General features: G+C 43.4%; 1 protein-coding gene across 1 annotated transcript in view; it reads right to left on the bottom strand.

Moving 5' to 3' along the window:
* Positions 1 to 8,284: 8,284 nt before the first annotated feature.
* Positions 8,285 to 27,251, bottom strand: part of GLE1 (GLE1 RNA export mediator) — a 43,897-nt gene continuing 24,930 nt past the window's right edge. Inside the window, exons 7-16 of the mRNA XM_033858763.2 lie at positions 22,128 to 22,359; positions 21,420 to 21,532; positions 21,190 to 21,259; positions 16,321 to 16,463; positions 16,026 to 16,216; positions 15,391 to 15,520; positions 14,514 to 14,618; positions 11,517 to 11,599; positions 10,663 to 10,726; positions 8,285 to 9,476 (exon numbers count right to left, since the gene is read on the bottom strand). Coding sequence (XP_033714654.1) covers positions 9,408 to 9,476; positions 10,663 to 10,726; positions 11,517 to 11,599; positions 14,514 to 14,618; positions 15,391 to 15,520; positions 16,026 to 16,216; positions 16,321 to 16,463; positions 21,190 to 21,259; positions 21,420 to 21,532; positions 22,128 to 22,359 — 1,200 coding nt within the window. The 3' untranslated portion in view covers positions 8,285 to 9,407. The remainder of the gene's footprint in view (positions 9,477 to 10,662; positions 10,727 to 11,516; positions 11,600 to 14,513; positions 14,619 to 15,390; positions 15,521 to 16,025; positions 16,217 to 16,320; positions 16,464 to 21,189; positions 21,260 to 21,419; positions 21,533 to 22,127; positions 22,360 to 27,251) is intronic.

The raw sequence follows: 27,251 nt of genomic DNA, 5'->3' as shown, positions 1-27,251 counted from the left end.
GGGCCACATTAGAGAAGAGGCCTGATAGCTGCTGGGAGCATGGACTTAACAGGCTGGTTTGCCTAACAGGACTGTAAGTGACAGCAGAGAGGTGAGCCCCTCACTCCCCTGGCACATCTTCCTAATCCAGCTGGCTTATTTCCCATATGTACTCTCACGGGACCACCTTTTAAGCCCCATCAGTCTCTCTCCTTCCTATTCATCCTGAACACACAGAATTAGTTTCATAAACCATGTGAAACCTTCTCAAAAAATTCTAGTAGCAGACTTCCCTGGTGGCGCAGTGGTTAAGAATCTGCCTGCCAACGCAGGGGACACGGGTTCGACCCCTGGTCCAGGAAGATCCCACATGCTGCAGAGCAACTAAGTCCGTGCGCCACAATGACTGAGCCTGTGAGCCATAACTACTGAAGCCTACGTGCCACAACTACTGGAGCCCTCGTGCCTAGAGCCTGTGCTTTGCAACAAGAGAAGCCACCACAATGAGAAGCCCACGCACCGCAGCCAAGAGTAGCCCCCGCTCGCTGCAACTAGAGAAAGCCCATGCAGCAATGAAGACCCAATGCAGCCATAAATAAATAAATACAACTCTAGTAGCTTCCCACTGCCTACCAAATCACCCAAACGATTTTATTTTATTTTATTATTTATTTATTGATTGATTGATTGCAGTACACGGGCCTCTCACTGTTGTGGTCTCTCCCATTGCAGAGCACAGGCTCTGGACGCACAGGCTCAGCAGCCGTGGCTCACGGGCCCAGCCGCTCCGCGGCATGTGGGATCTTCCCAGACCGGGGCACAAACCCGTGTCCCCTGCATTGGCAGGCGGACTCCCAACCCCTGCGCCACCAGGGAAGCCCTATTATTATTTTTTATATAAGTATTTTAATTTATTTAATTAATTTATTTTTGTCTGCGTTGGGTCTTCCTTTGCTGCACGTGGGCTTTCTCTAGTTGCGGTGAGCAGGGGCTACACTTCATTGCGGTGCGTGGGTTTCTCATTGCAGTGGCTTCTCTTGTTGCGGAGCACGGGCTCTAGGCATGCAGGCTTCAGTAGTTGTGGCACGTGGGCTCAGTAGTTGTGGCTTGCGGGCTCTAGAGTGCAGGCTCAGTAGTTGTGGTGCATGGGCTTAGTTACTCCTCGGCATGTGGGATCTTCCTTGACCAGGGCTCGAACCCATGTCCCCTGCATTGGCAGGCGGTTTCTTAACCACTGTGCCACCAAGGAAGTCCCCACCCATACTATTTTAATAGAGATTCCGGAGCCTACACAAACTTTCCACAGCATTATTTCCTACTGGTCTTCTCTAGACCTGAGCTTAGCCACTTCCTAAACGGTTATTTATTCTTCCAACTTCATGCTTTTGCTCATACTTTCCCCCTAAATTAGAATGTCCTTCTTTCCCAACACCCACTCCTCATTTCTGACAAATCTTACCCATTTTGAGTTTATGTAAGTAGAACCTTTCTGGAAGAGCAGTTTGGCGATATGGATCAGCATATGAAATTTGCATGCCATTTGACACAACGTTATATTTAGGAATACAACCTAAGAAGGTAGAAAATATATTTAAGAATGTTAATAATTGTAAAAAAAAATTAGAAGCAGCTAGTCACCAACTGAAAAATGGTTAAGATTCATTAATTCAAGACTACATTGGTGATATAGTTCATACTGATTGACTTGAAAAATATCTAAGATGTTACTGAACAGTGGCAGTCAGTTACTTAAGAGCTATTTACTTAAGAGCTATATTTGTATATCTATGTATATATGCACAGAGATGATTAAAGAGATGTTCACAGTGGGTACCTAGAATAAAAGGCTTTTTGGACTTTTTTATCTCCTTTTAAAAAATTTACACATAGTTTTAAGTATCTGGATGAAGTACTATTTCAAGATACTTTCTTGACCATCCTAACCTCCAACTAAAGCATTTCAGAAAGTATATTCTCAGAAATACTACTCCCAAGAGAAGCTCAAGAGTTCCGTGGTAAGTTCGGGAAACAATATGAACTCTTGGAGGTTAATTCAAAGTATCATAGTTAAGGCACCAAAAAGTCCTGCAAGAAAAGTCCTTTTTCTTTTCTTTATAATCTAAACATTTTATTATGGAAGATTTCAAAGATAAACCTAGAAAATGGAATAGTACAGTGAACCTCCATCTGTTCACCACCAGCTTTAACAATTATCCACATCCTGCCATTCTTACTTCATATAGTACTTCATCTAGTTTACCTTTAACACAGTAGCTGCCAATCTCCTTTGCTGAACTCTTTTTTAGGTTCCTGCAGAAAAACTTCCTGGACGAAGCTGACCTAGATGAAATGGAGCTTTCTTCTGCACTATGGTAACTTTTAGTTCAAACCATCAAGCACTCCAAGTTTGTAAATCTCGTTCTCCATCGAATTAAAATTCTACCCCCCAGTCACCTACTTCACTTTAAGTAGGAAGCATTTTGCAAAACCTGTTTATTTTTTTAAATATTTACTTATTTATTTGGCTGCATCGGGTCTTAGTTGCGGCACACAGGATCTTTGATGCGGCATGCGGGAACTTTTGTTGTGGCGCGCAGGCTCCAGATAGTGTGGGCTCAGTAGCTGCGGCACGTGGGCTTAGTTGCCCTGTGGCATGTGGGATCTTAGTTCCCCGACCAGGGATTGAACCTGCATCCCCTGCATTGAAGGTGGATTCTTAACCACTGGACCACCAGGGAAGTCCAGCAAAACCTGTTTAGAGTCAACTTTCCATCCCTGCTACAGGTTGATGGCTTCAAGGTCACCTTTGGCATCACCATCCTGTTTTCATGGTTGTAGGTTCTAGAGCTTGAATTTGTCGCCTCATCAGAATTGTAGGCCTGATTTTGTTGTTGCTGTTTGTTTTTATTTTTAAGTGGGGGAGAGGATTATCTTTTTTTTTTAATATGTTTATTTAGTCTGTGTTGGGTCTTCATTGCTGTACACAGGCTTTTTCTTTAGTTGCTGTGAGTGGGGGCTACTCTTCCTTGCGGTGTGCAGGCTTCTCATTGCGGTGGCTTCTCTTGTTGCGGAGCATGGGCTCTAGGCACACAGGCTTCAGTAGTTGTGGCACGTGGGCGCAGTAGCTGTGGCTCGTGGGCTCTAGAGCTCAGGCTCAGTAGTTGTGGCGCATGGGCTTAGTTGCTCTGCAGCATGTGGGATCTTCCCGGGCTAGGGCTCGAACCCGTGTCTCCTGCATTGGCAGGTGGATTCCCAACCACTGCGCCACCAGGGAAGTCCCAGCAAAACCTGTTTAGGGTCAAATTTCCATCCCTGCTACAGGTTGATGGCTTCAAGGTCACCTTTGGCATCACCGTCCTGTTTGCAGGGTTGTAGGTTCTAGAGCTTGAATTTGTCACCTCATCAGAATTGTAGGCCTGATTTTGTTGCTGTTGTTTGTTTTTTTTTAAGTGGGGAAGAGGATTATCTTTTAATTTTGAAATAATTTCAGATTTGTAAAAAATTACAAGAGTAATAGAAACAAATCCCATACACCCTTCAACCAGATTCCCCAATTTGTTAACAATTGACCACATTTGCTCCATTATTCTGATGGTATATACTTACACATAGACACACACGTGTAGATATTTTCCCCCTGAATCATTTGAGAATAAGTTGCAGACGTCATGCCCAGTCACCCCTAAGTACTTTAAGAACAAGTACTTTTATTTTTATAACCACAATACAGTGATCAAAGTCGGGAAATTAATGTTGACATAATACTGCTATCTAACATACAGACCTTATTCAAGTTTTGCTAATTGTCCCAACATCCTTTACAAGACAAACACACAGAATGATCTTTTTTTTCCCGGACCAGGTTCCAATCTAGCATCATGTACTACATTTAGTGCAAACATCCTGAAGGAGCTAAAAGAAAAATGTTTCTTGACTACATCATCTGTGTAGATTGATATTTAAAATAAATGGAGCCTGGCTGTAAACTAGATGATATTATAAATGCCTCTCTAATGGGTGTTTCTGGAAATCCATCACATAGCTGGGAGACCATAGCTTTCATCTGGTTTCTGCAGGTCCACAGGACCTAATATCAGGGATTCATTAATGGCACGGAGAACAGGGAAGTGAATGGCCAAGCCTGATAAGGCACCTGTGGGAAGCTCTGGAGCTCTTTTTTCCTGGCACTGAGATAGAAGACATTCAAACTTAATTACGTCACTGCTATCACCACAGGAAGCTTGAGAAGTGGGGGAAAGCTCCTAGCACGTGGGTGGGAAACCTCCAGAACAACTCCATTCTTCTATCCAAGGGATGTGTTGGGTTTCTCTCCCATTGGAACTTCCAATTCATCATCAAATTTGCTTTAAAATGATGTAGAACAGGATTTCCCTGGTGGCGCAGTGGCTGAGAATCCGCCTGTCAATGCAGGGGACACGGGTTCGAGCCCTGGTCTGAGAAGATCACACATGCTGCGGAGCAACTAAGCCCATGCGCCACAACTACTGAGCCTGCGCTCTAGAGCCTGTGAGCCACAACTACTGACGCCCATGCTCTGTAACAAGAGAAGCCACCGCAGTGAGAAGCCCACGCATGACAACAAAGAGTAGCCCCCGTTCGTTGCAACTACAGAAAGCCCACGTGCAGCAACGAAGACCCAACGCAGGCAAAAATAAATAAATAAATAAATAAATAAATAAATAAATGATGTAGGACCATGATAAGACAAAAATATGGGCACTCAGCCTAAGAAATGAGGTCAAACTTGAAAGGAGGCAAGCAGGCAAGTGAGCGCTCGAATTTAAAGGCAAATGCAGTCCTTGGTATTCTACTCTTAGAAATCTGACGCTACCATCCACCAGGAGTCACTGCTATCGGCCGGCAATCTCTACCTCTGGAGGCAACGCTATCAGTGAGTATTGAAAACCTGGCCTCTGTGATGCTCTCCTTTCTTGGTTTACCATCAAGAACCCAATAGGAATACCAAGCTTTAAATGACACGTGCAAGACTGTTAAACATGTCTAGAGAAAGAAGATTCAAATATTGTAAGAGGTGTCTGCTATGGAGTGGTACAAATTCAAAGTGGAGGAGACCTTAGAGATCATCTTGTCCAGTGATTTTTTTTTTATATTTCATTTTTGGCAGAACTTTCCCATATATAATGTTACCAAGAACTCCAATATATACAGCACATAAAGCAAAAATGCTGTGGCAGAGAGAATCCCAGCATTCCATGCAGGCCCATTAGTCCTATTAAAGGCTGTGCAAATGTGAGCTGCTTAACTCCAGTAAGAGGCACTGCTCACCTCCTGGTTCCATTTTCATAGTTATTAATAGAACAGCTTTCCAGCAGATGGCAGTAGTAGGAAGGGAAGCCTTTCAAAAATTTGCACAAAGCCTCCATATGCTGACTGACTATACAGCTGAGCCCCATCCACTCAACACCCAAGCACCCAGTGCTTCCCAAGTTGTTCCATCATGATGCACAGAAAATGCCATTTGTAAAGCACAGGTAGAGAGAGGAAGTGCAAACGGCCACGGGCCCCATGGGCTACAGAGATCAGTATGCTATGACACACAGCAGGGAAGCTCTGCCCTAAGGCACCGCTACTGAGCACAATTTGAAAACTACTCATCTGGTGACTGGTCCAATTCTTGTGTTTCGCAGGTGGGGATACTGAGGTTCAGAGAGTGGATGACCCACTCAAGGTCACAAACCTAAAAGTGAATTGAAAATCTGAAAGATGCCACCAGAAAACTACTATAACTAATCGATGAATTTGGTAAGGTTGCAGGATACAAAGCTAATGCACAGAAATCTCTGGCATTCCTATACACTAACAACGAAAGATCAGAAAGAGAAATCAAGGAAACAATCCCATTTACCATCACAACAAAAAGAATAAAATATCTAGGAATAAACCTACCTAAGGAGGCAAAAGACCTGTACTTAGAAAACTATAAAACACTGATGAAAGAAATCAAAGATAACATAAACAGATGGAGACATATACTATGCTCCTGGATTAGAAGAATCAATATTGTGAAAATGACTATACTACCCAAAGCAATCTACAGGTTCAATGCAAATCCTATCAAATTACCAATGGCATTTTTCACAGAACTAGAACAAGAAATTTTACAATCTGTATGGAAACACAAAAGACTCTGAATAGCCAAAGCAATCTTAAGAAAGAAAAATGGAGCTGGAGGAATCAGGCTCTGACTTCAGACTATATTACAAAGCTACAGTAATCAAGACAATACAGTACTGGCACAAAAACAGAAATATAGATCAATGGAACAGGACAGAAAGCCCAGAGATAAACCCAAGCATATATGGTCACCTTATCTTTGACAAAGGAGGCAAGAAAATACAATGGAAAAAAGACAGCCTCTTCAATAAGTGGTGCTGGGAAAAATGGACAGCTACATGTAAAAGAATGAAATTAGAACACTCCTTAACACCATACACAAAAATAAACTCAAAATGGATTAAAGACCTAAATGTAAAGGCCAGACACTATAAAACTCTTAGAGGGAAACATAGGCAGAACACTCTATGACATAAATCACAGCAAGATCCTTTTTGACCCACCTCCTAGAGAAATGGAAATAAAAACAAAAATAAACAAATGGGACCTAATGAAACTTCAAAGCTTTTGCACAGCAAAGGAAACCATAAACAAGACCAAAAGACAACCTTCAAAATGGGAGAAAATATTTGCAAATGAAGCAACTGACAAAGGATTAATCTCCAAAATTTACAAGCAGCTCATGCAGCTCAATAACAACAACAACAAAAACCCAATCCAAAAATGGGCAGAAGACCTAAACAGACATTTCTCCAAAGAAGATATACAGACTGCCAACAAACACATGAAAGAATGAATGCTCAACATCATTAATCATTAGAGAAATGCAAATCAAAACTACAATGAGATATCATCTCACACCAGACAGAATAGCCAACTCAAAAACTCTAGGAATAAATGCTGGAGAGGGTGTGGAGAAAAGGGAACATTCCTGCACTGTTGGTGGGAATGTAAATTGATACAGCCACTATGGAGAACAGTATGGAGTTTCCTTAAAAAACTAAAATAGGGGCTTCCCTGGTGGTGCAGTGGTTGAGAGTCTGCCTGCCGATGCAGGGGACACGGGTTCGTGCCCCGGTCCGGGAGGATCCCACATGCCGTGGAACGGATGGGCCCGTGAGCCATGGCTGCTGAGCCTGCGTGTCCAGAGCCTGTGCTCCGCAATGGGAGAGGCCACAACAGTGAGAGGCCCACATACTGCAAAAAAAAAAACAAAAAAAAAACCTAAAATAGAACTACCATATGACCCAGCAATCCCACTACTGGGCATATACCCTGAGAAAACCATAATTTAAAAAGAGTCATGTACCACAGTGTTCACTGCAGCACTATTTACAAAAGCCAGGACATGGAAGCAACCTAAATGTCCACCAACAGATGAATGGATAAAGAAGATGTAGCACATACATACAATGGAATATTACTCAGCCATAAAAAGGAAAAAAACTGAGTTATTTGTAGTGAGGTGGATGGACCTAGAATCTGTCATACAGAGTAAAGTAAGTCAGAAAGAGAAAAACAAATACTGTATGCTAACACATATATATGGAATTTAAAAAAGCGGTACTGATGAACCTAGTGGCTGGGCAGGAATAAAGACGCAGACGTAGAGAATGGACTTGAGGGCACGGGGGGGAAGGGGAAGCTGGGATGAAGTAGGAGAGTAGCACTGACATATATACACTACCAAATGTGAAATGGATGGCTAGTGGGAAGCTGCTGCATAGCACAAGGAGATCAACTCGATGCTTTGTGACGACCTAGAGGGATGGGATAGGGAGGGCAGGAGGGAGGCTCACGAGGGAGGAGATATGGGATATATGTATACATACAGCTGATTCACTTTACTGTACAGCAGAAACACAACATTGTAAAGCATTTATATTCCATTAAAGATGTGGAAAAAAAAAAAAAGTGAATTGAACCCAAGTCTCTAGACTCCTTCCCCAGTGTTCATTCCATTGTGTCCACATCAAAAGACTTTAATTCTTTCCCATCTGGTAGATAAAACAGGGTCAGTTATTGGTACATAATTCCACAAAAGAAATGACAGAAAAAAATCAGTTTTCCCAAGGTGAAGGTCAAGAAGACAAAAAAGAGAAAAACACACCACTCTATACCTAGACTCGGGCACAACCATGCCCCTTATGATTTACACAGCTCCAGTTACAGGAAGTTGATCATACTGAACAGACTAGATACCAGCAAGGGGTTTTTAAAAATCAAGCTTTATTACTTATCTTTTGGCACTACGGTCAATAATTCACAGAATGGGTCGCTTCGAGCGACTCAAGATTACCAGAGAATCCTCCACAAGAAACACAACCCCACATACAACATTTACCACAGAGGAATAGATCCAAGAGAATGAGTCTTTCCATAAAGCAAATCTCAACTCTTATCTGAACAGCCAGACTCTGGATTTTTGTAGTGGCTTTAGTCAGGCAAATCTATCATCATTCATTACTCAGAACATGTAAAAAAATTATAAGGCAGTTCTCAATTCTTCCCCAAATCTTTATTAAACCCCTGACTCATTGCTTACGGATGCTCAGCGCATGTACAATGTTGCAAGCTCCACCTCAGCCCATCTTAACTCAAATTGAAAAACAAAGTTTGGTTCACGCATGCCGACTCATCCAGGAACCAAATTCCAAAGCAAGAAGACAAACAGTGTTTCCTGGTTCAATATAACATGTGTTAACAGTCCTAATCCCAGACACTAAGCTACCTCCGATGCAGTCTGGGACTGACTTAGCCCATGTCTACACCTGGCATTTCTTCTGAATTTATAATTACTTCACAAGCTGACTAAGGCAAAACAAACATAACCCAGTCCTGCATGTGAGGGTTTGGGCCTCATCTATTAACTGCTACTTTAAAGGTGACCTTGAGTCTTTGCTTCTCCTGGGAATTATTCTGAACGGGGTCAGCATGGGGGGAGGGGCTGGGGTGTGGTGGTGGAGTGAAAGCCACTTCAGCTCAGAGTGAAATGGTCAAGGTATTAACCTACTTTCTGAAAGATACTAGAGACAAAGGAAATCAAGGGTGAGATCAAGTGCTAAACTCTTCTCATAATTTTTTTTTCAAATTTTTTGCAAAAATGAGAAAGGCCAATTCTGCTTACTCTGCCATGCGGACCCCTTTAAGGAGTCATCACATCTACTAAAGGACCTCTTAGATCTGTGACCCATGAAAATCTGCTCTCCTAGTGACAAGGTACAAGTACACAAAACACATATTGACATGACTTCTCCCAAATACAGCTGTCTTCAGTTGCTTTATTATTGTCCCTTTGCAACAAAATGGTGATGGTGGGCGATGGAGTAACATCAGGAACGCCAGAAGGAGGAAGTCAGAAAGCCCTTGGGGACAGGAATCTCCTTGCGCTGCAAACATTTCTGGTCAGGGAAAGACAAGGAAAACAGAATGATTCTCTGATAACACTGCTTCCAACACTTAAAGTTTGGAAGAAACTTTGAGGGACAGCAAGTGGAAGTAAGTCCTATGGATATAGTACATATATATACAATGGAATATTACTCAGCCATAAAAAACCCAAAATAATGCCATTTGCAGCAGTGTGGATGGACTTGAGACTGTCATACTGACTGAAGTAAGTCAGAGAAAGACAAGTATCATATAATATCGCTTATATATGAAATCTAAAAAAAATAGTACAAATGAACTTCTTTACAAAACAGAAATAGAGTCACAGATGTAGAAAACAAACTTATGGTTACGGGGTGGGGGGAGGGATAAATTGGGTGATTGGGACTGACATATACACACTACTCTATATAAAACAGATAACTAATAAGAACCTACTGTATAGCACAGGAAACTACTCAATACTCTGCAATGACGTATATGGGAAAAGAATCTAAAAGAGAGTGGATATATGTTTATGCATAACTGATTCACTGTGCTGTACAGCAGAAACTAACACAACATTGTAAATCAACTATACTCCAATAAAAATTAATTGAAAAAAGAAAAAAAGGTTGTCTATAAGACTTCTCCTTCTGCATGAATTGCAGTGGAGGACAAATGCCAGGGTATTGTTAATGTCTGTCCCACTCTCATCTCCCACAGCCTGGCCTCACCTTTCACTACTGCAATTTCCCCAACTGGGCTACTGGAAACTGGAAGTCAGTTGGCTGTCTTGGCAGACATACCAAAACGTAAAGTTTTTTGGCACTTGGAAAAAGGAGAGGAGTCTGGCTCAAACTGTAGTCTGTTTTCGTGGAGAAAAGTGACCACACATACCTGTTCCCTAGACCTGAGACTGAGAAAAGAACCTTGGCCAACATGCAAAAAGTGTATCAGTGAGCTAAGATTCACTACATATATTTTATTCATCTCTTAGGAGAGCTTTTCCCCACGGGCAGTATGGACAATGACGCGTAGGAAGACGATGAAATAGCGGCCCTCAAGGTGAAGAGGGGTGGATGGACAAAACAGTAGGGTTGGGAAAAATCAAGAGGAAGAGACCACAGTCAGAGTCTGGATGTGCAAGACATGTCAGACACAGGTGCACTGGAGGCCGACAACAGTCTGGGATGTGCTGGTCTAAGGGCATCTTACCTCCAAGAACTGCTTGAGGCGTATGAAGGAACCCATCTGTCCTGAGCTGGTGATGGCTTCAATCCTACAGGGAGAGAAAGAAGACAGGTGAGTCACACCTATGACTCACACTTATCTTTTGGAGGAGTTAAGAGACCTGCTGATCTGGAGGAAGAGGCAGATCAAATGACTCACAGACATGTCTTCTAGACTGGATGCTGTCGCTCTACTAAATGGTCTCAACATTTTTTTCTTTTCTTTTCTTTTTTCTTTTTTCATGCCCCCTGCAGTGGAAGCATGGAGTCTTAACCACTGGACCGCCAGGGAAGTCCCCTTATTTTTTTCAAATAAGTGGATAAAGGAAAAGAGAGCACTGTTCCTTTCCAAGGTCTTTGTGATCAGGTGGGATGGGTGCTGCCAATGCCTTTCCCCACTTTGAAAGGCCAGTGAGTTGAGAGGAATGAGCAGGGTCCTTGAAGGTTAAAGCCACAACAGAGTCAAGCAAACTGGCTGACCAATCAGTTTCACCAACTGATTTACTGAGGGAGTTTGCCTCCTTGGTTTCATTCATGACTGCATGTAATCACCATCCCAGATTATCTGGGGGAGTTTAGAAAAGAAGAGAGTTTAAAAAATGTCAGGTATCTGAATCCAAGATCTTCCTAATTTGTTTTTTTTTATTTAGTCAACAATATTTAAGAGAGACTTCAGAAGCGTTTATTCAAATAACAAAGAGGAGATGGATGGGAGCAGATGTTACACTTAACACAGGTGCTTAACTGAGTCAGAAACAGCATGTAACAGCAGCCACAGTATCTGACGTCATAAGTTTTCACCTACCAAATCCCCTGGTGTCTACCCAACAAGTCTAATACCTGGGGAAGTAGTCCTCTTTGATGAGAAGTATCATCTTCCAGAACTGGACCTGGTACTGCTTCATGAGGGCATTCCCACACACCTAGAGGGGAAGGTGGGCACTGTCAGAGCAGAGAATGAAAATTCACACTCATATGAGAGATCCATAAAGGACAATCAGACCTTTGCCTTTTGTGCCTATCAAGAATTTCAACCACGATGCCACTTAGCCAGCTAAGCAAGGGAATTAAAATCCAGCTTTCTTCTGAAGCATTTCTCATATACGGTAATACCTCCATTTAACCAGACTGCCAGGTAGCCAGGTGTTTCAGAAAACGTGAATCAAACTTAACTTACTATTGATTCTATGCAACAGGATAGAAAGCCCAGAGATAAATCCACGTACCTATGGTCAACTAATCTATGACAAAGGAGGCAAGGATATGCAATGGAGAAAAGATAGTCTCTTCAATAAGTGGTGCTGGGAAAACTGGACAGCTACATGTAAGAGAAGGAAATGAGAACACTCCCTAACACCATACACAAAAATAAACTCAAAATGGATTCAAGACCTAATTGTAAGACCAGACACTATAAAACTCTTAAAGGAAAACATAGGAAGAACACTCTTTGACATAAATCACAGCAAGATCTTTTTTGATCCACCTCCTAGAGTAACAGAAATAAAAACAAAAATAAACAAATGGAACCCAGTGAAACTTAAAAGCTTTTGCAAAGCAAAGAAAACTACAAACAAGATGAAAAGACAACCCTCAGAATGGGAGAAAATATTTGCAAACGAATCAATGGACAAAGGATTAATCTCCAAAAGATATAAACAGCTCATGCAGCTCAATATTAAAAAAACAAACAACCCACTCCAAAAATGGGCAGAAGACCTAAATAGACATTTCTCCAAAGAAGACATGCAGATGGCCAAGAAGCACATGAAAAGCTGCTCAACATCACTAATTATTAGAGAAATGCAAATCAAAACTACAATGAGGTATCACCTCACACCAGTTAGAATGGGCATCATCAGAAAATCTACAAACAACAAATGCTGGAGAGGGTGTGGAGAAAAAGGAACCCTCTTGCACTGTTGGTGGGAATGTAAATTGCTACAGCTACTATGGAGAACAGTATGAAGGTTCCTTAAAAAACTAAAAACAGAATTACCATATGACCCAGCAATCCCACTACTGGGCATATACCCAGAAAAAACCATAATTCAAAAAGACACATGTGGGCTTCCCTGGTGGCACAGTGGTTGAGAGTCCGCCTGCCGATGCAGGGGACACGGGTTCGTGCTCCGGTCCGGGAAGATCCCACATGCTGCGGAGCAGCTAGGCCCGTGAGCCATGGCCGCTGAGCCTGTGCGTCCGGAGCCTGTGCTCCGCAATGGGAGAGGCCACAACAGTGAGAGGCCCGCGTACGGAAAAAAAAAAAAAAAAAAAAAAGACACATGCAACCCAATGTTCATTGCAGCACTATTTACAATAGCCAGGTCATGGAAGCAACCTAAACGCCCATTGACAGATGAATGGATAAAGAAGATGTGGTACATATATACAATGGAATATTACTCAGCCATAAAAAGGAACGAAATTGGGTCATTTGTAGAGACGTGGATGGATCTAGAGACTGTCATACAGAGTGAAGTAAGGCAGAAAGAGAAAAACAGATATCGTATATTGATGCATATACGTGGAATCTAGAAAAACGGTACAGGTGAACCTGTATGCAGGGCAGAAGTGGAGACACAGACACAGAGAACAAACATATGGACACCAAGGGGGGCAAGTGGCTGGGGGTGGTGGTGGTGGGATGAATTGGGAGATTGGGATTGACATATATACACTTATATGTATAAAAGGGATAACTAATAAGAACCTGCTATATAAAAAATAGATAAAATAAAATTCAAAAGAAACCAACCAAACAAAAAAAACCCTTAACTTACTATTGATTGTAGAAGTTTGACATACTTCCCATATTGTGACTTCAGGAGCTTTAAGGTGACTAGAAACTGTTGGTGTTATAGGCCAAATGGTCCCAGATTTGTTATGGCCTGTGCCCCAAGCCTTTATTCTTTAAGAACTGTCTCCTTTCCACAGACACCCTACCCTTTCCCTGTAGTGGGGTCCCTAATGGGCAGAGAGGACTATACGGAGCCTCCTAGACGAGACTGGTAATCTGTGACCCAAGCTGGTTAATCATATTTTCTCTCCTGGGAATCAGCAATCACAATGGTGGGACATTAGTCCCATTACACTGGGTGACCACACTGAGGCTGAGGGATATAGCCCAGGATGGCATCTTCTCCACTACGCACAGAAAACTTCAGAAAGTTGGCTTATAGAGCAAGAAGGAGGCAACCTGCAGGAAGAGCAGACATGGAAGACCACGTGGTCCCAGGGGGAGGCTGCCTTGGTACCTGGGACATTCCAGTTCCTGGTTCCAGGCCCTGATGAGATTCAACCGCACATCCTACCCTTGATTCTGGAGTGAGTCACTTCTATATCCCTAAAACAAATTCCTTTTCACTTGTACTGGGATGTACAGTTTTCTGTTCTTTAGAACGAGAAGACAACCACACAGCGAAGGAAAGTACACTGGGAAGAAAAATCAAAAGCTAGCTTTGTCTTGGGGATCACGAAAAAATTTATGATACTGGACGCTAATGCTGTTCACCGTTAAGTCTCTATTTCTTTTTTTTTTTTAGCTCCTAAGATCCTTGTAATTTCCTAAGTGATAAAGGTAAAAAGAACATCTTTTGTTGTATATATATTTATGTATTTTTAAAATTTTTTGGCTATGCGGCATGTGGGATCTTAGTTCCCTGACCAGGGACTGAACCTACGCCTTCGCAGTGAAAGCGCGGAGTTGTAACCACTGGACTGCCAGGAAATTCCCATTAGTCTCTATCTCTATATTCCTTTCCCAGTCACGTCACACAGTGGCCCAAGGCTGCTTCAACCACTGGCTCTCTCTCGTGTGATAGCTGTATTACGTACCTCCAAGAAATCAAAGAGGAGGGTGGCTGTCACATCTGACAGGGGCTCCATGTTTAAGATCTGTGCCAACCAGCGCCAGCCATGATTTAAGCCATGAGGGTGAATCTGGGAGGAGAGAGTCGGTCACTGTTTAATCTCATTTTATGCAGAGATCTAAATTTCCACCATTATCAACCAGCCATTACCAAAAGGACATGAACCCCCAGATCAGCTAACCTAAGCAGCTGCCACAGGGCAGAAGCAACACAAGCCAAACAAACTCTGTTTTTAAATACTGCATACACTGGTATCCACACATTCTTCACAGCATCCCTGCAACACAGGGCTGTCAGCTTCAGTTTCAGGGATTCCACAGTTACTCTCATAGACATTTTATTTATTATTCTTGGTATCTTTAGCACAGAACCTGGGACATAGCAGGTGCACAATAAAAACTTCTTGGATTCAATCAACCTATATTCCTTTCTCTTTAGGTTTCCAAGTCCATCAACTTCTCCAACCCTCTAATCTCCATTCCTTGAAAAAAGAACTGGGCTGGCAGGTCAAAGCCCTGGCCCCCAGCCGTGGCTCTGTCATTGACAAGTGTGTATCACTACAGCTTGCTAAGCCTCCGTCTGTCCATCTGTGAAGTAAGGTATGTGACCCAGATGGCCTCTAAGGCACCAATTAGTCTCTGAACAAATGACCCTGATGATCCAAAAGTTTCCTAATAATCAACATCAACTTCTCTGAAGAGTACCTATGAAACAGCAATAGTCTTTAACTTATCATGTGACTGGACTGCCTCTCTGAAAGGTCAGTATTTCCTGCAGGTAAGATACACTAACGTGGACTCTGGTCCAACCTCTCATTATCGATACTAAGCCGCTTCTACTACCTCTTGTCGGTTTCCGTACGGCCACCGGAGCTGGATGATGGCAGCGTAGAGACGGATCATCCCGGACATGCGTTTTAGAAAGCTGTCTTGCTGTTCTACTCTGCAATCCGTCACTTTGTAGCCAAGCATCCTATGTGGGAAGAAAATATTCAATGTGACAAGGCCAAAGTGAGGGTGACCAATTACTTTTTATGGCTAAAAGTAACTATATTATTACTACATTTAGTATTATTATTAATACATTTTTACATGCTACTCACATCTATTATCAAATCTGTGCATCATATAAACCCTGAGAGGTAAATTCCCAGGAGGTAATGGATATCATTACCCCCATTTACAAATCATGAAAATAATGTTTAAAGAGATTAAATGATTTCCCCATTTTTGCAAATCTATTAAAAGACAAAGCAGGAATAAAATTCTAAGACCCCTGGATTCTAAATCCAGTGTTCTAAAGCCACCCAGTTTGCAAGACAGTAAGTCTTTCAAAGACAGTTTGAAAGACACTGTATTCTCTGATAGAATGTTCAAGGTACATAAGAGATGTTCTGAGGAGAGGAAACAAATCCCAGTTCTATTTCTATTTCATTCATCACTCTAGGGATAGTGAGCAAGGAGAAAAACAACTTCACCTCTGATAATCTTCCAAAGCCATTCCCTCTTTGAAAGCTGGATAGAAAGGAACAGAGTAAGGACACTTCTTGTGCAGATGAGCAAGGATGAGGTCCCCCACTCTGGGGTGGAGCTCCCAGATTCCGGACGCCACGACTGCGATGGGGAATGCTGCTTCATGATGGGAGGCCACTTCCTCCTCCCCTTGTTTCTGGGAGCACAGACAGGGGGTGATTTTAAGTTAATACTCTAGAAAGGTTTAAAGGTTGTGCACCAGCCTCTTCTTCCCATACCTTTGGCAACAAGGTTCCTCACCACAAATTTCTCTGCCAGTTTGTACTGGACAAAGTCCAGGCCCTGTGGGTTAAGTGTGACGGACACAGAGCGCCCACCAGACTGAACGGGTTTTCCAGAGAGTAAGCTGTGGATCTTGTCAAAGATCTCCTTCAGCTTTGAGCCTGGGTATGAAAGACAAAGTTAGGGAAAAGATACAACTGCAGTCAATCTATTTTTTTCACCACCGCAGTAACAAATCCTCTATACAAACCCAGCTGTGCAGCCCTACAGAAGGTCAAAGCCTAAAGCCAAAATACAGATGCGGAAAAATGTATGACAATCAAATCCATGATGTGGGGGATGAGAAAGTACACAAAGCGTGGTACTATTTCGAAGGAATTCCTTATTTGCAGAGTCAACTAATTCTGAAACTGACACAGCCGAGAGATGAACAGTAGTATAGAAACAGGTGTTGAATTGTTACAGATGCCACAGGTGTGGCTGCTGTCCCTAGAGAAGTCATTTGCAACTCTAGGGAAAACCTTCTAAAGGATCTTCCCCAACTCACAGTGATTCCCCCCTTCTCTTCGACCTGCCTTCCTCCATCCTCAGCAACACAGAAGCTACGTTTGTATTACAGATCCTGTGTGCCCCATCTTCCACACTGGCTAGTTAGATTAGGACTAGTCACACTGAGCTGATCAGCCAGCTGACAGAGTCGATTCCTTGAAGTGGCCACTCCTGTGACATGTACACATGTAAGCAGTGGGGCTCTGGCCCTGCTATGTGGACCAAAGAACAGCAGTCTACAAAATTAGAATGGAGGTGGACAGAGGGAAGCCAAGAGGAGAGAGAAAAGGGTCCTAAAATTTCTGGCTCCTGAGATCCAGCTCCATTCCTGCCATAGGTTCTGTGAAACTGCTATCTATCTATCTCTCTATTTAGGCTGCGTCGGGTCTTAGTTGCTGCACATGGGATCTTTCTTGTGGCACACAGGATCTTTTCTTTAGTTACGGCGTGCGGACTTCTTAGTTTCAGCATGCAGACTCTTAGTTGTGGCATACATGCGGGATCTAGTTCCCCAACCAGGGATCGAACCCAGTCCCCCAGCATTGGGAGCACAGTGTCTTACCCACTGGACCACCAGGGAAGTCCCGAAACTGCTTTATCTTTAGAACAAACCCCCCTACCCCACCCACTTTTTCTTTCCTTTCTTTTTACTTTTCTTTCTTTCTTTTTTTTTTTGCTTAAGCAGATCTGAATTAGTTTCCATTATTTAAAAATCAATGTTTGAACAAATACAGCATCTCCAGTTTAGAAATACCCTGCCAAATTCCTAATCACTTTAAGAAATATTTAAAAATCTCAGAAATATCCTCCCCAAACCACTGATTCAGTTCCATTAAAAAAGGGGAGAGGGCTTCCCTGGTGGCGCAGTGGTTGAGAGTCCGCCTGCCGATGCAGGGGACACGGGTTCGTGTCCCAGTCCGGGAAGATCCCACATGCCGCGGAGTGGCTGGGCCCATGAGCCATGGCCGCTGAGCCTGTGCGGCTGGAGCCTGTGCTCCGCAACGGGAAAGGCCACAACAGTGAGAGGCCCGCGTACCACACACACAAAAAAAAAACGGGGGGTGGGGGGGGGAGAGAGCAGCAGCACATTTCTTAGGAAGTAAGAGAAGCAGGAAGAAACCAAGAATTAAATAATGAGATATCACAGAAATCTCAAGGCTAATAATCCCAGAAAAACAGAAACAGAGACTGTAACCTTACTGAGATATTAAAATATGTACATTTCCACACAAATTTACTCAGCTCACCTTCCTGCTAAGTCATACCCTACTATTCCTTGACTGACGGTTTCAAAGGGCTCCACTGGCCAAATCCCCAGCCAGCCCCTCTCCCCGTGGCTCTCCAGTTAGGAAAATCAGGTCCCAACCCTATGCCTGATATGGCCTCCCACATCCCATATGTCACAACGGCACCATATCCTTCTTTAAATTCTGCTCCGAATCTAACTACTCATGGACACCCACCTTTCAAGAGGCAGCAATTAGGTCACCTCTCTCTCAGTCATTCAACATTTACTGGGCACTAACTCTAGAAAATGTTTGTGTCTGACTGGGCTGTAAGCTCTTAAAGTGCTTACAATAATGATGGAGACAAAGGGACATAGTTATGGAATAGGCAGGAAAATGAAGAATGGCAAAACTAGAGTCTAATCAGATATAGAGAATGAACTAGAAGAAGCAGTCAGGGGGATGACTCGCAGGTTTCAACTAAGGTGACCGAGTAGATAAGGTGCTATTGATTACTTAGAGCGAACAGGAGAAAAGGCAGGCAAGAGGAAAATGATGAGTTCACATCGGAACATTCTAAACCTGACAAAGCTGAGGGGCATCTAGGCAGAGCTGCCCCTTGGCTAGCTAGAGCGAGGGAACCTGAAGCTCAAAGGAAAGGAATGACCCAGAGACCGATCTGAGTGTCATGTGTGCAGAGGTCAAGTCTGACACCATGGGGGTTCTTTAGAATGAGAAGAACTTCAGGGTAGAAGCACATCCCTGAGGACACACTTACCACTGATGTGGGGGCAGGAGACTGAGGAACCCACAAAGGAGAAAGAGAGGGAGGAGGAGAAGCTGGAAATTAATGATGCTGCAGAAGCCAGAGGAGTAGAGGTGATGGAGGGAATAATCAACGGTACCAAAAGGCAACATGGGGACTTCCCTGGTAGTGCAGTGGTTGAGAATCTGCCTGCCAATGCAGCGGACATGGGTTCGAGCCCTGGTCCGTGAAGATCCCACATGCTGTGGAGCAACTAAGCCCGTGCACCGCAACTACTGAGCCCATGAGCCACAACTACTGAAGCCCGCGTGCCTAGAGCCCATGCTCTACAACAAGAGAAGCCACCACAATGAGAAGCCCATGCACCGCAACCAAGACTAGCTTGCTGCAACTAGAGAAAGCCTACACATAGCAACGAAGACCCAATGCAGCCAAAAATAAATTAACCAAAAGGCAACAAGAAAATTAGAAAATACTGAGAAGACACAGAATCAAAAGAAACAGATTTTAGAATGTGAGTGACAGGCATGTTTAAAGGGAAGGGAGCCTGTAAAAGGGAGTAATTTTGCAGAAAACAGGAGCGATCTCTCTTGAGGGAGATGGGAGGGGATAAGAATAAGGCTCCCGAGCCTCGTTCAAGGCTTAGGCAGAAGGCTAAGTGTGGGCCGGAAGGGTAGCGCACCTTTTGAAGCAGGAGACCAAGAGGTAAATACAGCTGTGTATCGGTGGAAGGGGGTGCATCTGAGGATCTCACACCTGGCGTCTCAAATTTTCCTGATGAAGGAGGAGGCAGGGCTGCCTGCGGTCAGCTGAGGGGTAAAGACCTGAGGATGAGCCTGAGGAGAGCAGCGAAGGTGTGGAACGGCTGTTCAGTCAACCTCGCCCCCGTTGCCTTGGCTATCAAAGGAAATGGCACTTTCAATCTAGAAAGTGATACGTGTTTACTTATTTGACCTTGCCCTGTTCCAGAAGGAATTCCAGGCAGCCACGTGATGTGGAAGTTCTGTCATGTAGCCTCTCAAGGGCAGGAACTGCAACTGCTTATGCTTTCTGGGCAACAAGTTACTCAAGGGAACTGGGACCCAGGCTAAGTCAGAGCAGCTTGCCCGCTGCATGTGCTCCCCAGCCACTGGGCAGCACAGTCTGTACTGTGGAGGCTTCCACATCTGAGCTCTGTGAAAATGAACCTCTGTTTCTAAAGAATAGGAAAAAGGGGTCTTTCCCCTGTCTGGTTCTTCCTCTCTAAATCTCAGTCTCTGGAGAGAAAAGGAAAGCATTCTCAAGTGTTAACAAGCAGGCTTCGAGTCTGGAAAAGCTAATGTTGTAGGACAAAAAGCAAAGAATACAAGTCACATCCTCGGTTCTCTTAGGGGTGCTTTCTGCAATAACTTCTAACTTTAGGTAAGAGCCTTCCTAAACAATTCACTTTTTTTTCTTTTTGGCTGCCTAGGGTATTCATTGCTGCGCACGGGCTTTCTTTAGTTGCAGCGAGTGGGGGTTACTCTTTGTTGCAGTGCACAGGCTTCTCATTGTGGTGGCTTCTCTTGTGGAGCATGGGCTCTAGGCATGCGGGCTTCAGTAGTTGCAGCACACAGGCTCAGCAGTTGTGGCGCACAGGCTTTGTTACTCTGCAGCATGTGGGAACTTCCTGGACCAGGGATTAAACCCGTGTCCCCTGCATTGGCAGGCGGATTCTTTTTTTTAAAATTAATTAGTTTGTTTTTATTTTTGGCTGTGTTGGGTCTTCGTTGCTGCACGCAGGCTTTCTCTAGTTGCGGCAAGCAGGGGCTACTTTTCGTTGCGGTGCAAGGGCTTCTCATTGCGGTGGCTTCTCTTGCTGCAGAGCATGGGCTCTAGGCACGCAGGCTTCAGTAGCTGTGGCACGTGTGCTCAGTAGTTGTGGCTTGCGGGCTCTTGAGTGCAGGCTCAGTAGTTGTGGCGCACGGGCTTAGCTGCTCCGCGGCATGTGGGATCTTCCCCGGCCAGGGCTCGGACCCATGTCCCCTGCATTGGCAGGCAGATTCTTAACCACTGCGCCACCAGGGAAGCCCCTGGCGGGCAGATTCTTAACCACTGCACCACCAGGGAAGTCCCCAGTAACTTACTATTAATATATAGCTTATTTTTTTTAATGTGTCAACAGACACATGATGATTTCCTTCTACATGTTGAAAGAAAACAAAGGAGAGTAAGCTATATGCATATAGCTTATACACCTAACCCAACGGTCAACATTTGTTGAAACACGTTCTATTTATAAGAACTTTACAGATAAGTGGATTTGGAATCTCAAAAAATACTTGTACAATGTAGTGAAGGGCCGTGTTCTTAATTCCTCTGACCAACCTGCAATGGTGGAGATCTGGCTCACTGGAATGGTGGCAGCCTTCTGGAGGTCCATCTTGATCTTTTTGGCCTGTCAGAACAGAGCAGTGAGAAGGCAGACAGTGTTCTGAAGAGCTGAGTAGACGCCCTTAGGGTTAGGGAATGTGACACGCTAGCTACATTCCTCTGGGACACGAGGCTGTGGGCGGCACCATGTGGCCCAGAGAATTCCCAACTCCCACCCCTCCTACCTGACTGTCTTTGCTGTTGCTCAGTCCCTCAAAGGCCAACACACACTGACTGGAGGCCTCCTGCAGCTGCTGGTACCACTGCATTGTACTATCTTGCACCTTCACCTGGAGGTCTGAGGGATGAAAGAAAGGCTTTCGTAATAGGAGAATTTCTTAAACATTTAATATGAGCCAGGTACTGTTCTAATCACCTTATACATGTATTAACTGCTTTCACTGTCATAATAATCCTATGAGGTAGATTCTATTATTATCTTCATGTTACAGATAAGGAAACAGTCATGGAAAGGTTAGGTAACTTGCGAAAGTCACGTTGCCAGGAAGTACAAAAACTAGATTCCCACTGATCTGGCTCCAAAGGCAGCGTTCTGAACCACTATGCTATATCGATGCTCTTACGTATTCAATAAACATATATTCTATACATACTTATTTAAAATACTCGGTATCAGCAATTTGGAATAATACATCTACTAGAATTATACAGAATTTCAAGTCCTCACGGCAAATGCTGGAATGTGACGTGAGGCTTCACATCAACAAAAACCAAATTTAATTCACTGAAAGTACTGAATTTTACATTATTTAAAAGTTCTGGTAAATTGTCCTGTAGCTTAAATATAATATTCAAAACATGTTCTTGTTTCTTTTCCCATTCTGAAACTTTTACACATCAAGTTGAAGGACCATTTCCACACCGAGACCTACCTTCATTCAGCTTCCCTCCTGGGCCCTGCCTGGAAGCTGGGGGCTCTTTACGGACCTCTGGCCCCTGCTGCACCTGTGACTCTTGCCGCTGTACCTGGGCCTCCTCTTCATCCTGCCTCCTCCTGTCCTCACAGGCCCTGGCGATTTCCTGCTGCAAGTTCACAAGGAGGTCCCGCATTTCCTGCAGCGCTCTCTCAGCCACAGCTTGCTCCTCTGCTGTGGGAAAGCCGTTCTGTCACAGCGACAGAGGCAGAGCTTAGTGGTTATTTCCTAGGTACCTGAGGTGCTGAATCATACCTCACACAAGTTCACAAATTTCTAAACTGGAGTTGTGCCAGTGGAGTACCCACATTCAACACGTTGATACCTACTGCTTTCCTGTTCTCTTAAAGGTAATACCGATTTACCATCACATCCACAGGATCAACGGAGAGATTTTTCAATGCTCTCACCAACCCTGGCTGGAATAACTTTTTTTTTTTTTTAAGATGGTATCCAATTCTTTTTTTATTTTATTTCATTTAACTATTTATTTTTTGGCTGTGCTGGGTCTTCGTTGCTGCGTGCGGGCTTTCTCTAGTTGTAGTGAGCGGGGGCTAATATTCCTTGCGGTGCGCGGGCTTCTCATTGCAGTGGCTTCTTTTGTTGTGGAGCACGGGCTCTAGGCGCGCAGGCTTCAGTAGTTGTGGCACGTGGGCTCAGTAGTTGTGGCTCCTGGGCTCTAGAGCACACGCTCAGCAGTTGTGGCGCATGGGCTTAGTTGCTCCACGGCATGTGGGATCTTCCTGGACCAGGGCTCGAACCTGTGTCCCCTACATTGGCAGGCGGATTCTTAACCACTGTGCCATCAGGGAAGCCTGGAATAATTTTTTAAAAGCTTGTGGCAATAGTCTAGATCAAAACTGAACCAGCTTTACATTATTCTTAGAATGACACCTCTTTGGTTATAGTGCATTATTCCTTTGAGTCACTGACAAATTTGAGTTCTTTATCTTTTATTAAGAACATCTGCTCATAAATGAGCTCACATACAAGTCCAACGAACATGCACATTTCTTTTAGTGTGCTATTTTGTCAGAATTTCACTCAGGATTTTAAAATGAATTGAGAAGCTCTGCACCATTTTCTATGTTCTGTCCTATCAACATGTTTCATAGTTTTGCCTGTTAAATCAGCAAGGCCTCTACTGTGTTGTATATTTGAAAGGTGCTAAGAGAGTAAATCTTAAAAGTTCTCATCACAAGAAAAACAAAATGTTTCCTAGTTTCTATGGTGACAGAAGATAACTGGACTTATTGTGATCACTTTGCAGTGTTTATAAATACTGAATCACGGTTGTACACCTGAAACTAACATCATGTTGTCAATTATACCTCAAAAAATAAGGCAACAGTGGAAACAGTAAAATGTTACGATATTTGCAATATACTTAAAACACCAAGATCTCTTATTTTTTATTAAAAAAATTTTTTGGCTGAAGTATAACTGACATACAATATTATATTAATTTCAGGTGTATATGCATCATGAATTAAGTCCTCTTTTTTTCACTTTTTAAAATTTTTATTTTATATTAGAGTATATTGAATTACAATGTTGTGTTAGCATCAGTTGTACAGCAAAGTGATTCGGTTATACATATACATATATCCATTCTTTTTCAGATTCTTTTCCCATATAGGTGACTACAGAATATTGAGTAGAGTTTCCTGTGTTATACAGTAGGTCCTTGTTGGTTATCTATTTTATATATAGTAGTGTGTATATGTTAATCCCAAACTCCTAATTTAGCCCCCCCCCCACCTTTCCCCTTTGCTAACCGTAAGTTTGTTTTTGAAGTCTGTGAGTCTGTTTCTACTTTTGTAAATGACTTCATTTGTATCATTTTTTAGATTTCACATATTAGTGATATATTTGCCTTTGTCTGAGAAGTCCTCTTATTTTATTTTTATTTTTCATTTATTTTTTTAAAAATTAAATTTTATTGGAGTATAGCTGATTTACAATGTTGAATTCTTATTTTATTTTTTTAATTTATTTTGGCTGAGTTGGGTCTTTGGTGCTGAGTGCGGGCTTTCTCTAGTTGCAGTGAGCGGGGGCTACTCTTTGTTGCGGTGCGTGGGTTTCTCATTGCGGTGGCTTCTCATTGCGGTGGCTTCTCTTGTTGCAGAGCACAGGCTCTAGGTGCGTGGGCTTCAGTAGTTGTGGCACATGGGCTCAGTAGTTGTGCCTCGCAGGCTCTAGAGCGCAGGCTCAGTAGTTGTGGCACACTGGCTTAGTTGCTCCACAGAATGTGGGATCTTCCCGGACCAGGGCTCGAACCTGTGCCCCCTGCATTAGCAGGCAGATTCTTAACCACTGCGCCACCAGGGAAATCCCTGAATTCTTATATTAAACCAACTTGTTCCAGATAGTAAAACAACAGCAACAAAAAAATTCTACAGGATATTCATGATAAGTTTTGTCTTTTAGGTATTAGAATGTATTATAAAGCTATATCAATTAAATTATAATGATCCTGATATAAGAATAAAAACACATCAAGGAAACAGAAAAAAATACTGAATAGATACATGTACATGTATAAATGAATCACTTTGCTGTACACCTGAAGCTAACACAACATTGTTAATCAACTCTACTCCAATATAAAATAAAAATTAAAAAAAACCAAAACTGAGAAAGAGCTCCTAGGATACTATTTAGCGTGATAAGAGATATTTACAAATCAGGAGGGAAAGTGGTAGTAAAATAGTGTGAATATTTTACAGCATAAAGGTCTTTATCTCCCACCAACCATCAAATAAATTCCAGGTGGATTAAGTGAGGGGAAAAACCCCAAAGCATTCTTACACCAAAAATGTCATAAAGGGGCTTCCCTGGTGGCGCAGTGGTTGAGAGTCCGCCTGCCGATGCAGGGGACACGGGTTTGTGCCCCGGTCCGGGAAGATCCCACATGCCGCGGAGCGGCTGGGCCCGTGAGCCATGGCCGCTGAGCCTGCACGTCCGGAGCCTGTGCTCCGCAACGGGAGAGGCCGCAACAGTGAGAGGCCCGCGTACCGCAAAAAAAAAAAAAAGAAAAATATCATAAGGGCCCCCGGTCACTGCAACTAGAGAAAGCCCACGCACAGAAACGAAGACCCAACACAGGCAAAAATAAATAAATAAATAAATAAAATAATTTTTTAAAATGTCATAAGGGCTTCCCTGGGGGCGCAGTGGTTAAGAATCCGCCTGTCAACACAGGGGACACGGGTTCAAGCCCTGGTCTGGGAAGATCCCACATGCTGTGGGGTAACTAAGTCCGTGCGCCACAACTACTGAAGCCCGTGCACCTAGAGCCCATGCTCTGCAACAACAGAAGCCACCACAATTAGAAGCCCACACACTGCAACAAAGAGTAGCCCCTGCTCGCTGCAACTAGAGAAAGCCCGCGTGCAGCAACAAAGACCCAACACAGCCAAGAATAAATAAAAATAAAAAATAAATTTAGAAAAAAAAAAGATAAAGACCTTAAAAAAAAGTCATAAACTATGGTTGCAACGGAACAGAGGGCTAAGCAGTTACCTAAAGAAATGAAGAAAACTACATGTTTCAAAGCAGTGATCTCCAAGATAAATTAAGTGCAAAAAAGCAGGGTCCAGAACAGTGTCTATAGCAAGTTATCTTTTATCTGGGAAGGGATACACACACACACACACACACACACACACACACACCCCATATATATGTATATTTATGCTTTTTTTTTTTTTTGGCTTGTGGGATCTTAGTTCACTAACCAGGGATTGAACCTGTGCCCCCTGTGATGGAAGCGTGGAGTCCCAACCACTAGACCACCAGGAAATTCCATGTATTTGTTTTGTTTTTGTTTTTTAATAAATTTATTTATTTTTGGCTGTGTTGGGTCTTTGCTGCTGCACGCAGGCTTTCTCTAAATGCTGTGAGCGGGGGCTACTCTTTGTTGCAGTGCGCGGGCTTCTCACTGCGGTGGCTTCTCTTGTTGCGGAGCACAGGCTCTAGGTGCGCAGGCTTCAGTAGTTGTGGCACGTGGGCTCAGTAGTTGTGGCACATGGACTCTAGAGCGCAGGCTCAGTAGTTGTGGCGCATGGGCTTAGTTGCTCTGTGGCATGTGGGATCTTCCCGGACCAGGGCTCCAACCCACGTCCCTTGCATTGGCAGGCGGATTTTTAACCACTGCTCCACAGGGAAGCCCCCTGCTTTTGTTTTTAAAGAAAAGATACAACACCCAATACGCTAACAGAAACAATCACTGGCAGATAGGACAAGAACAGGGTGGAAGCAAATGAGAAGAAAGCCAGACTTCTCCAAATATACCTTGTAGTTCTGACTCTGGAATCACGTAAATGTTTTCAGTAAGTATAAAATAAAATTAAATCCAGTTGGAAAAAACTCTTAAAAATCAAAAGCAAAAATGAAACAAAGAACCCAACTGTTTATCAAGTTGGTGGCTTAACAGTAAGAATGATTTCTTTCTTTCTTTCTTTTTTTTAAAATAAACTTATTTATTTATTTACTTTTGTCTGCGTTGGGTTTTCGTTGCTGCTCTCGGGCTTTCTCTAGTTGTGGCGAGTGGGGGCTACTGTTCCTTGCAGTGCGCGGGCTTCTCATTGTGGTGGCTTCTCTTGTTGTGGAGCGTGGGCTCTAGGCACGTGGGCTTCAGTAGTTGTGGCTCACGGGCTCTAGAGTGCAGGCTCAGTAGTTGTGGCACACAGGCTCAGTTGCTCCGCGGCATATGGGATCTTCCTGAACCAGGGATAGAACCCGTGTCCCCTTCATTGGCAGGCGGATTCTTAACCACTGTACCACCGGGGAAGTCTCAGGAGAATTATTTCAAGTGAAATGAAACAGTAATTTAATCATACATCCCTTAGTGGTATATAGCTGTAGGCAAAAAGAACTGCAAATCTTTTTTTTTTTTAAAGATTTTTTTGACGTGGACCATTTTCACAGTCTTTATTACAAAGCCTTTGTTACATATTGCTTCTGTTATTTATGTTTTGGTTTTTTGGCCGCAAGGCATGTGGGATCTTAGCTCTCTGACCAGGGGTCGAACCTGCACCCCCTGCACCGGAAGGGGGAGTCTTAACCACTGGACCGCCA

This window comes from Tursiops truncatus, chromosome 6, assembly GCF_011762595.2.
Source record: "Tursiops truncatus isolate mTurTru1 chromosome 6, mTurTru1.mat.Y, whole genome shotgun sequence".
Classification (NCBI taxonomy): Eukaryota; Metazoa; Chordata; class Mammalia; order Artiodactyla; family Delphinidae; genus Tursiops; species Tursiops truncatus.
This window is presented reverse-complemented; position numbering and strand designations above follow the sequence as displayed.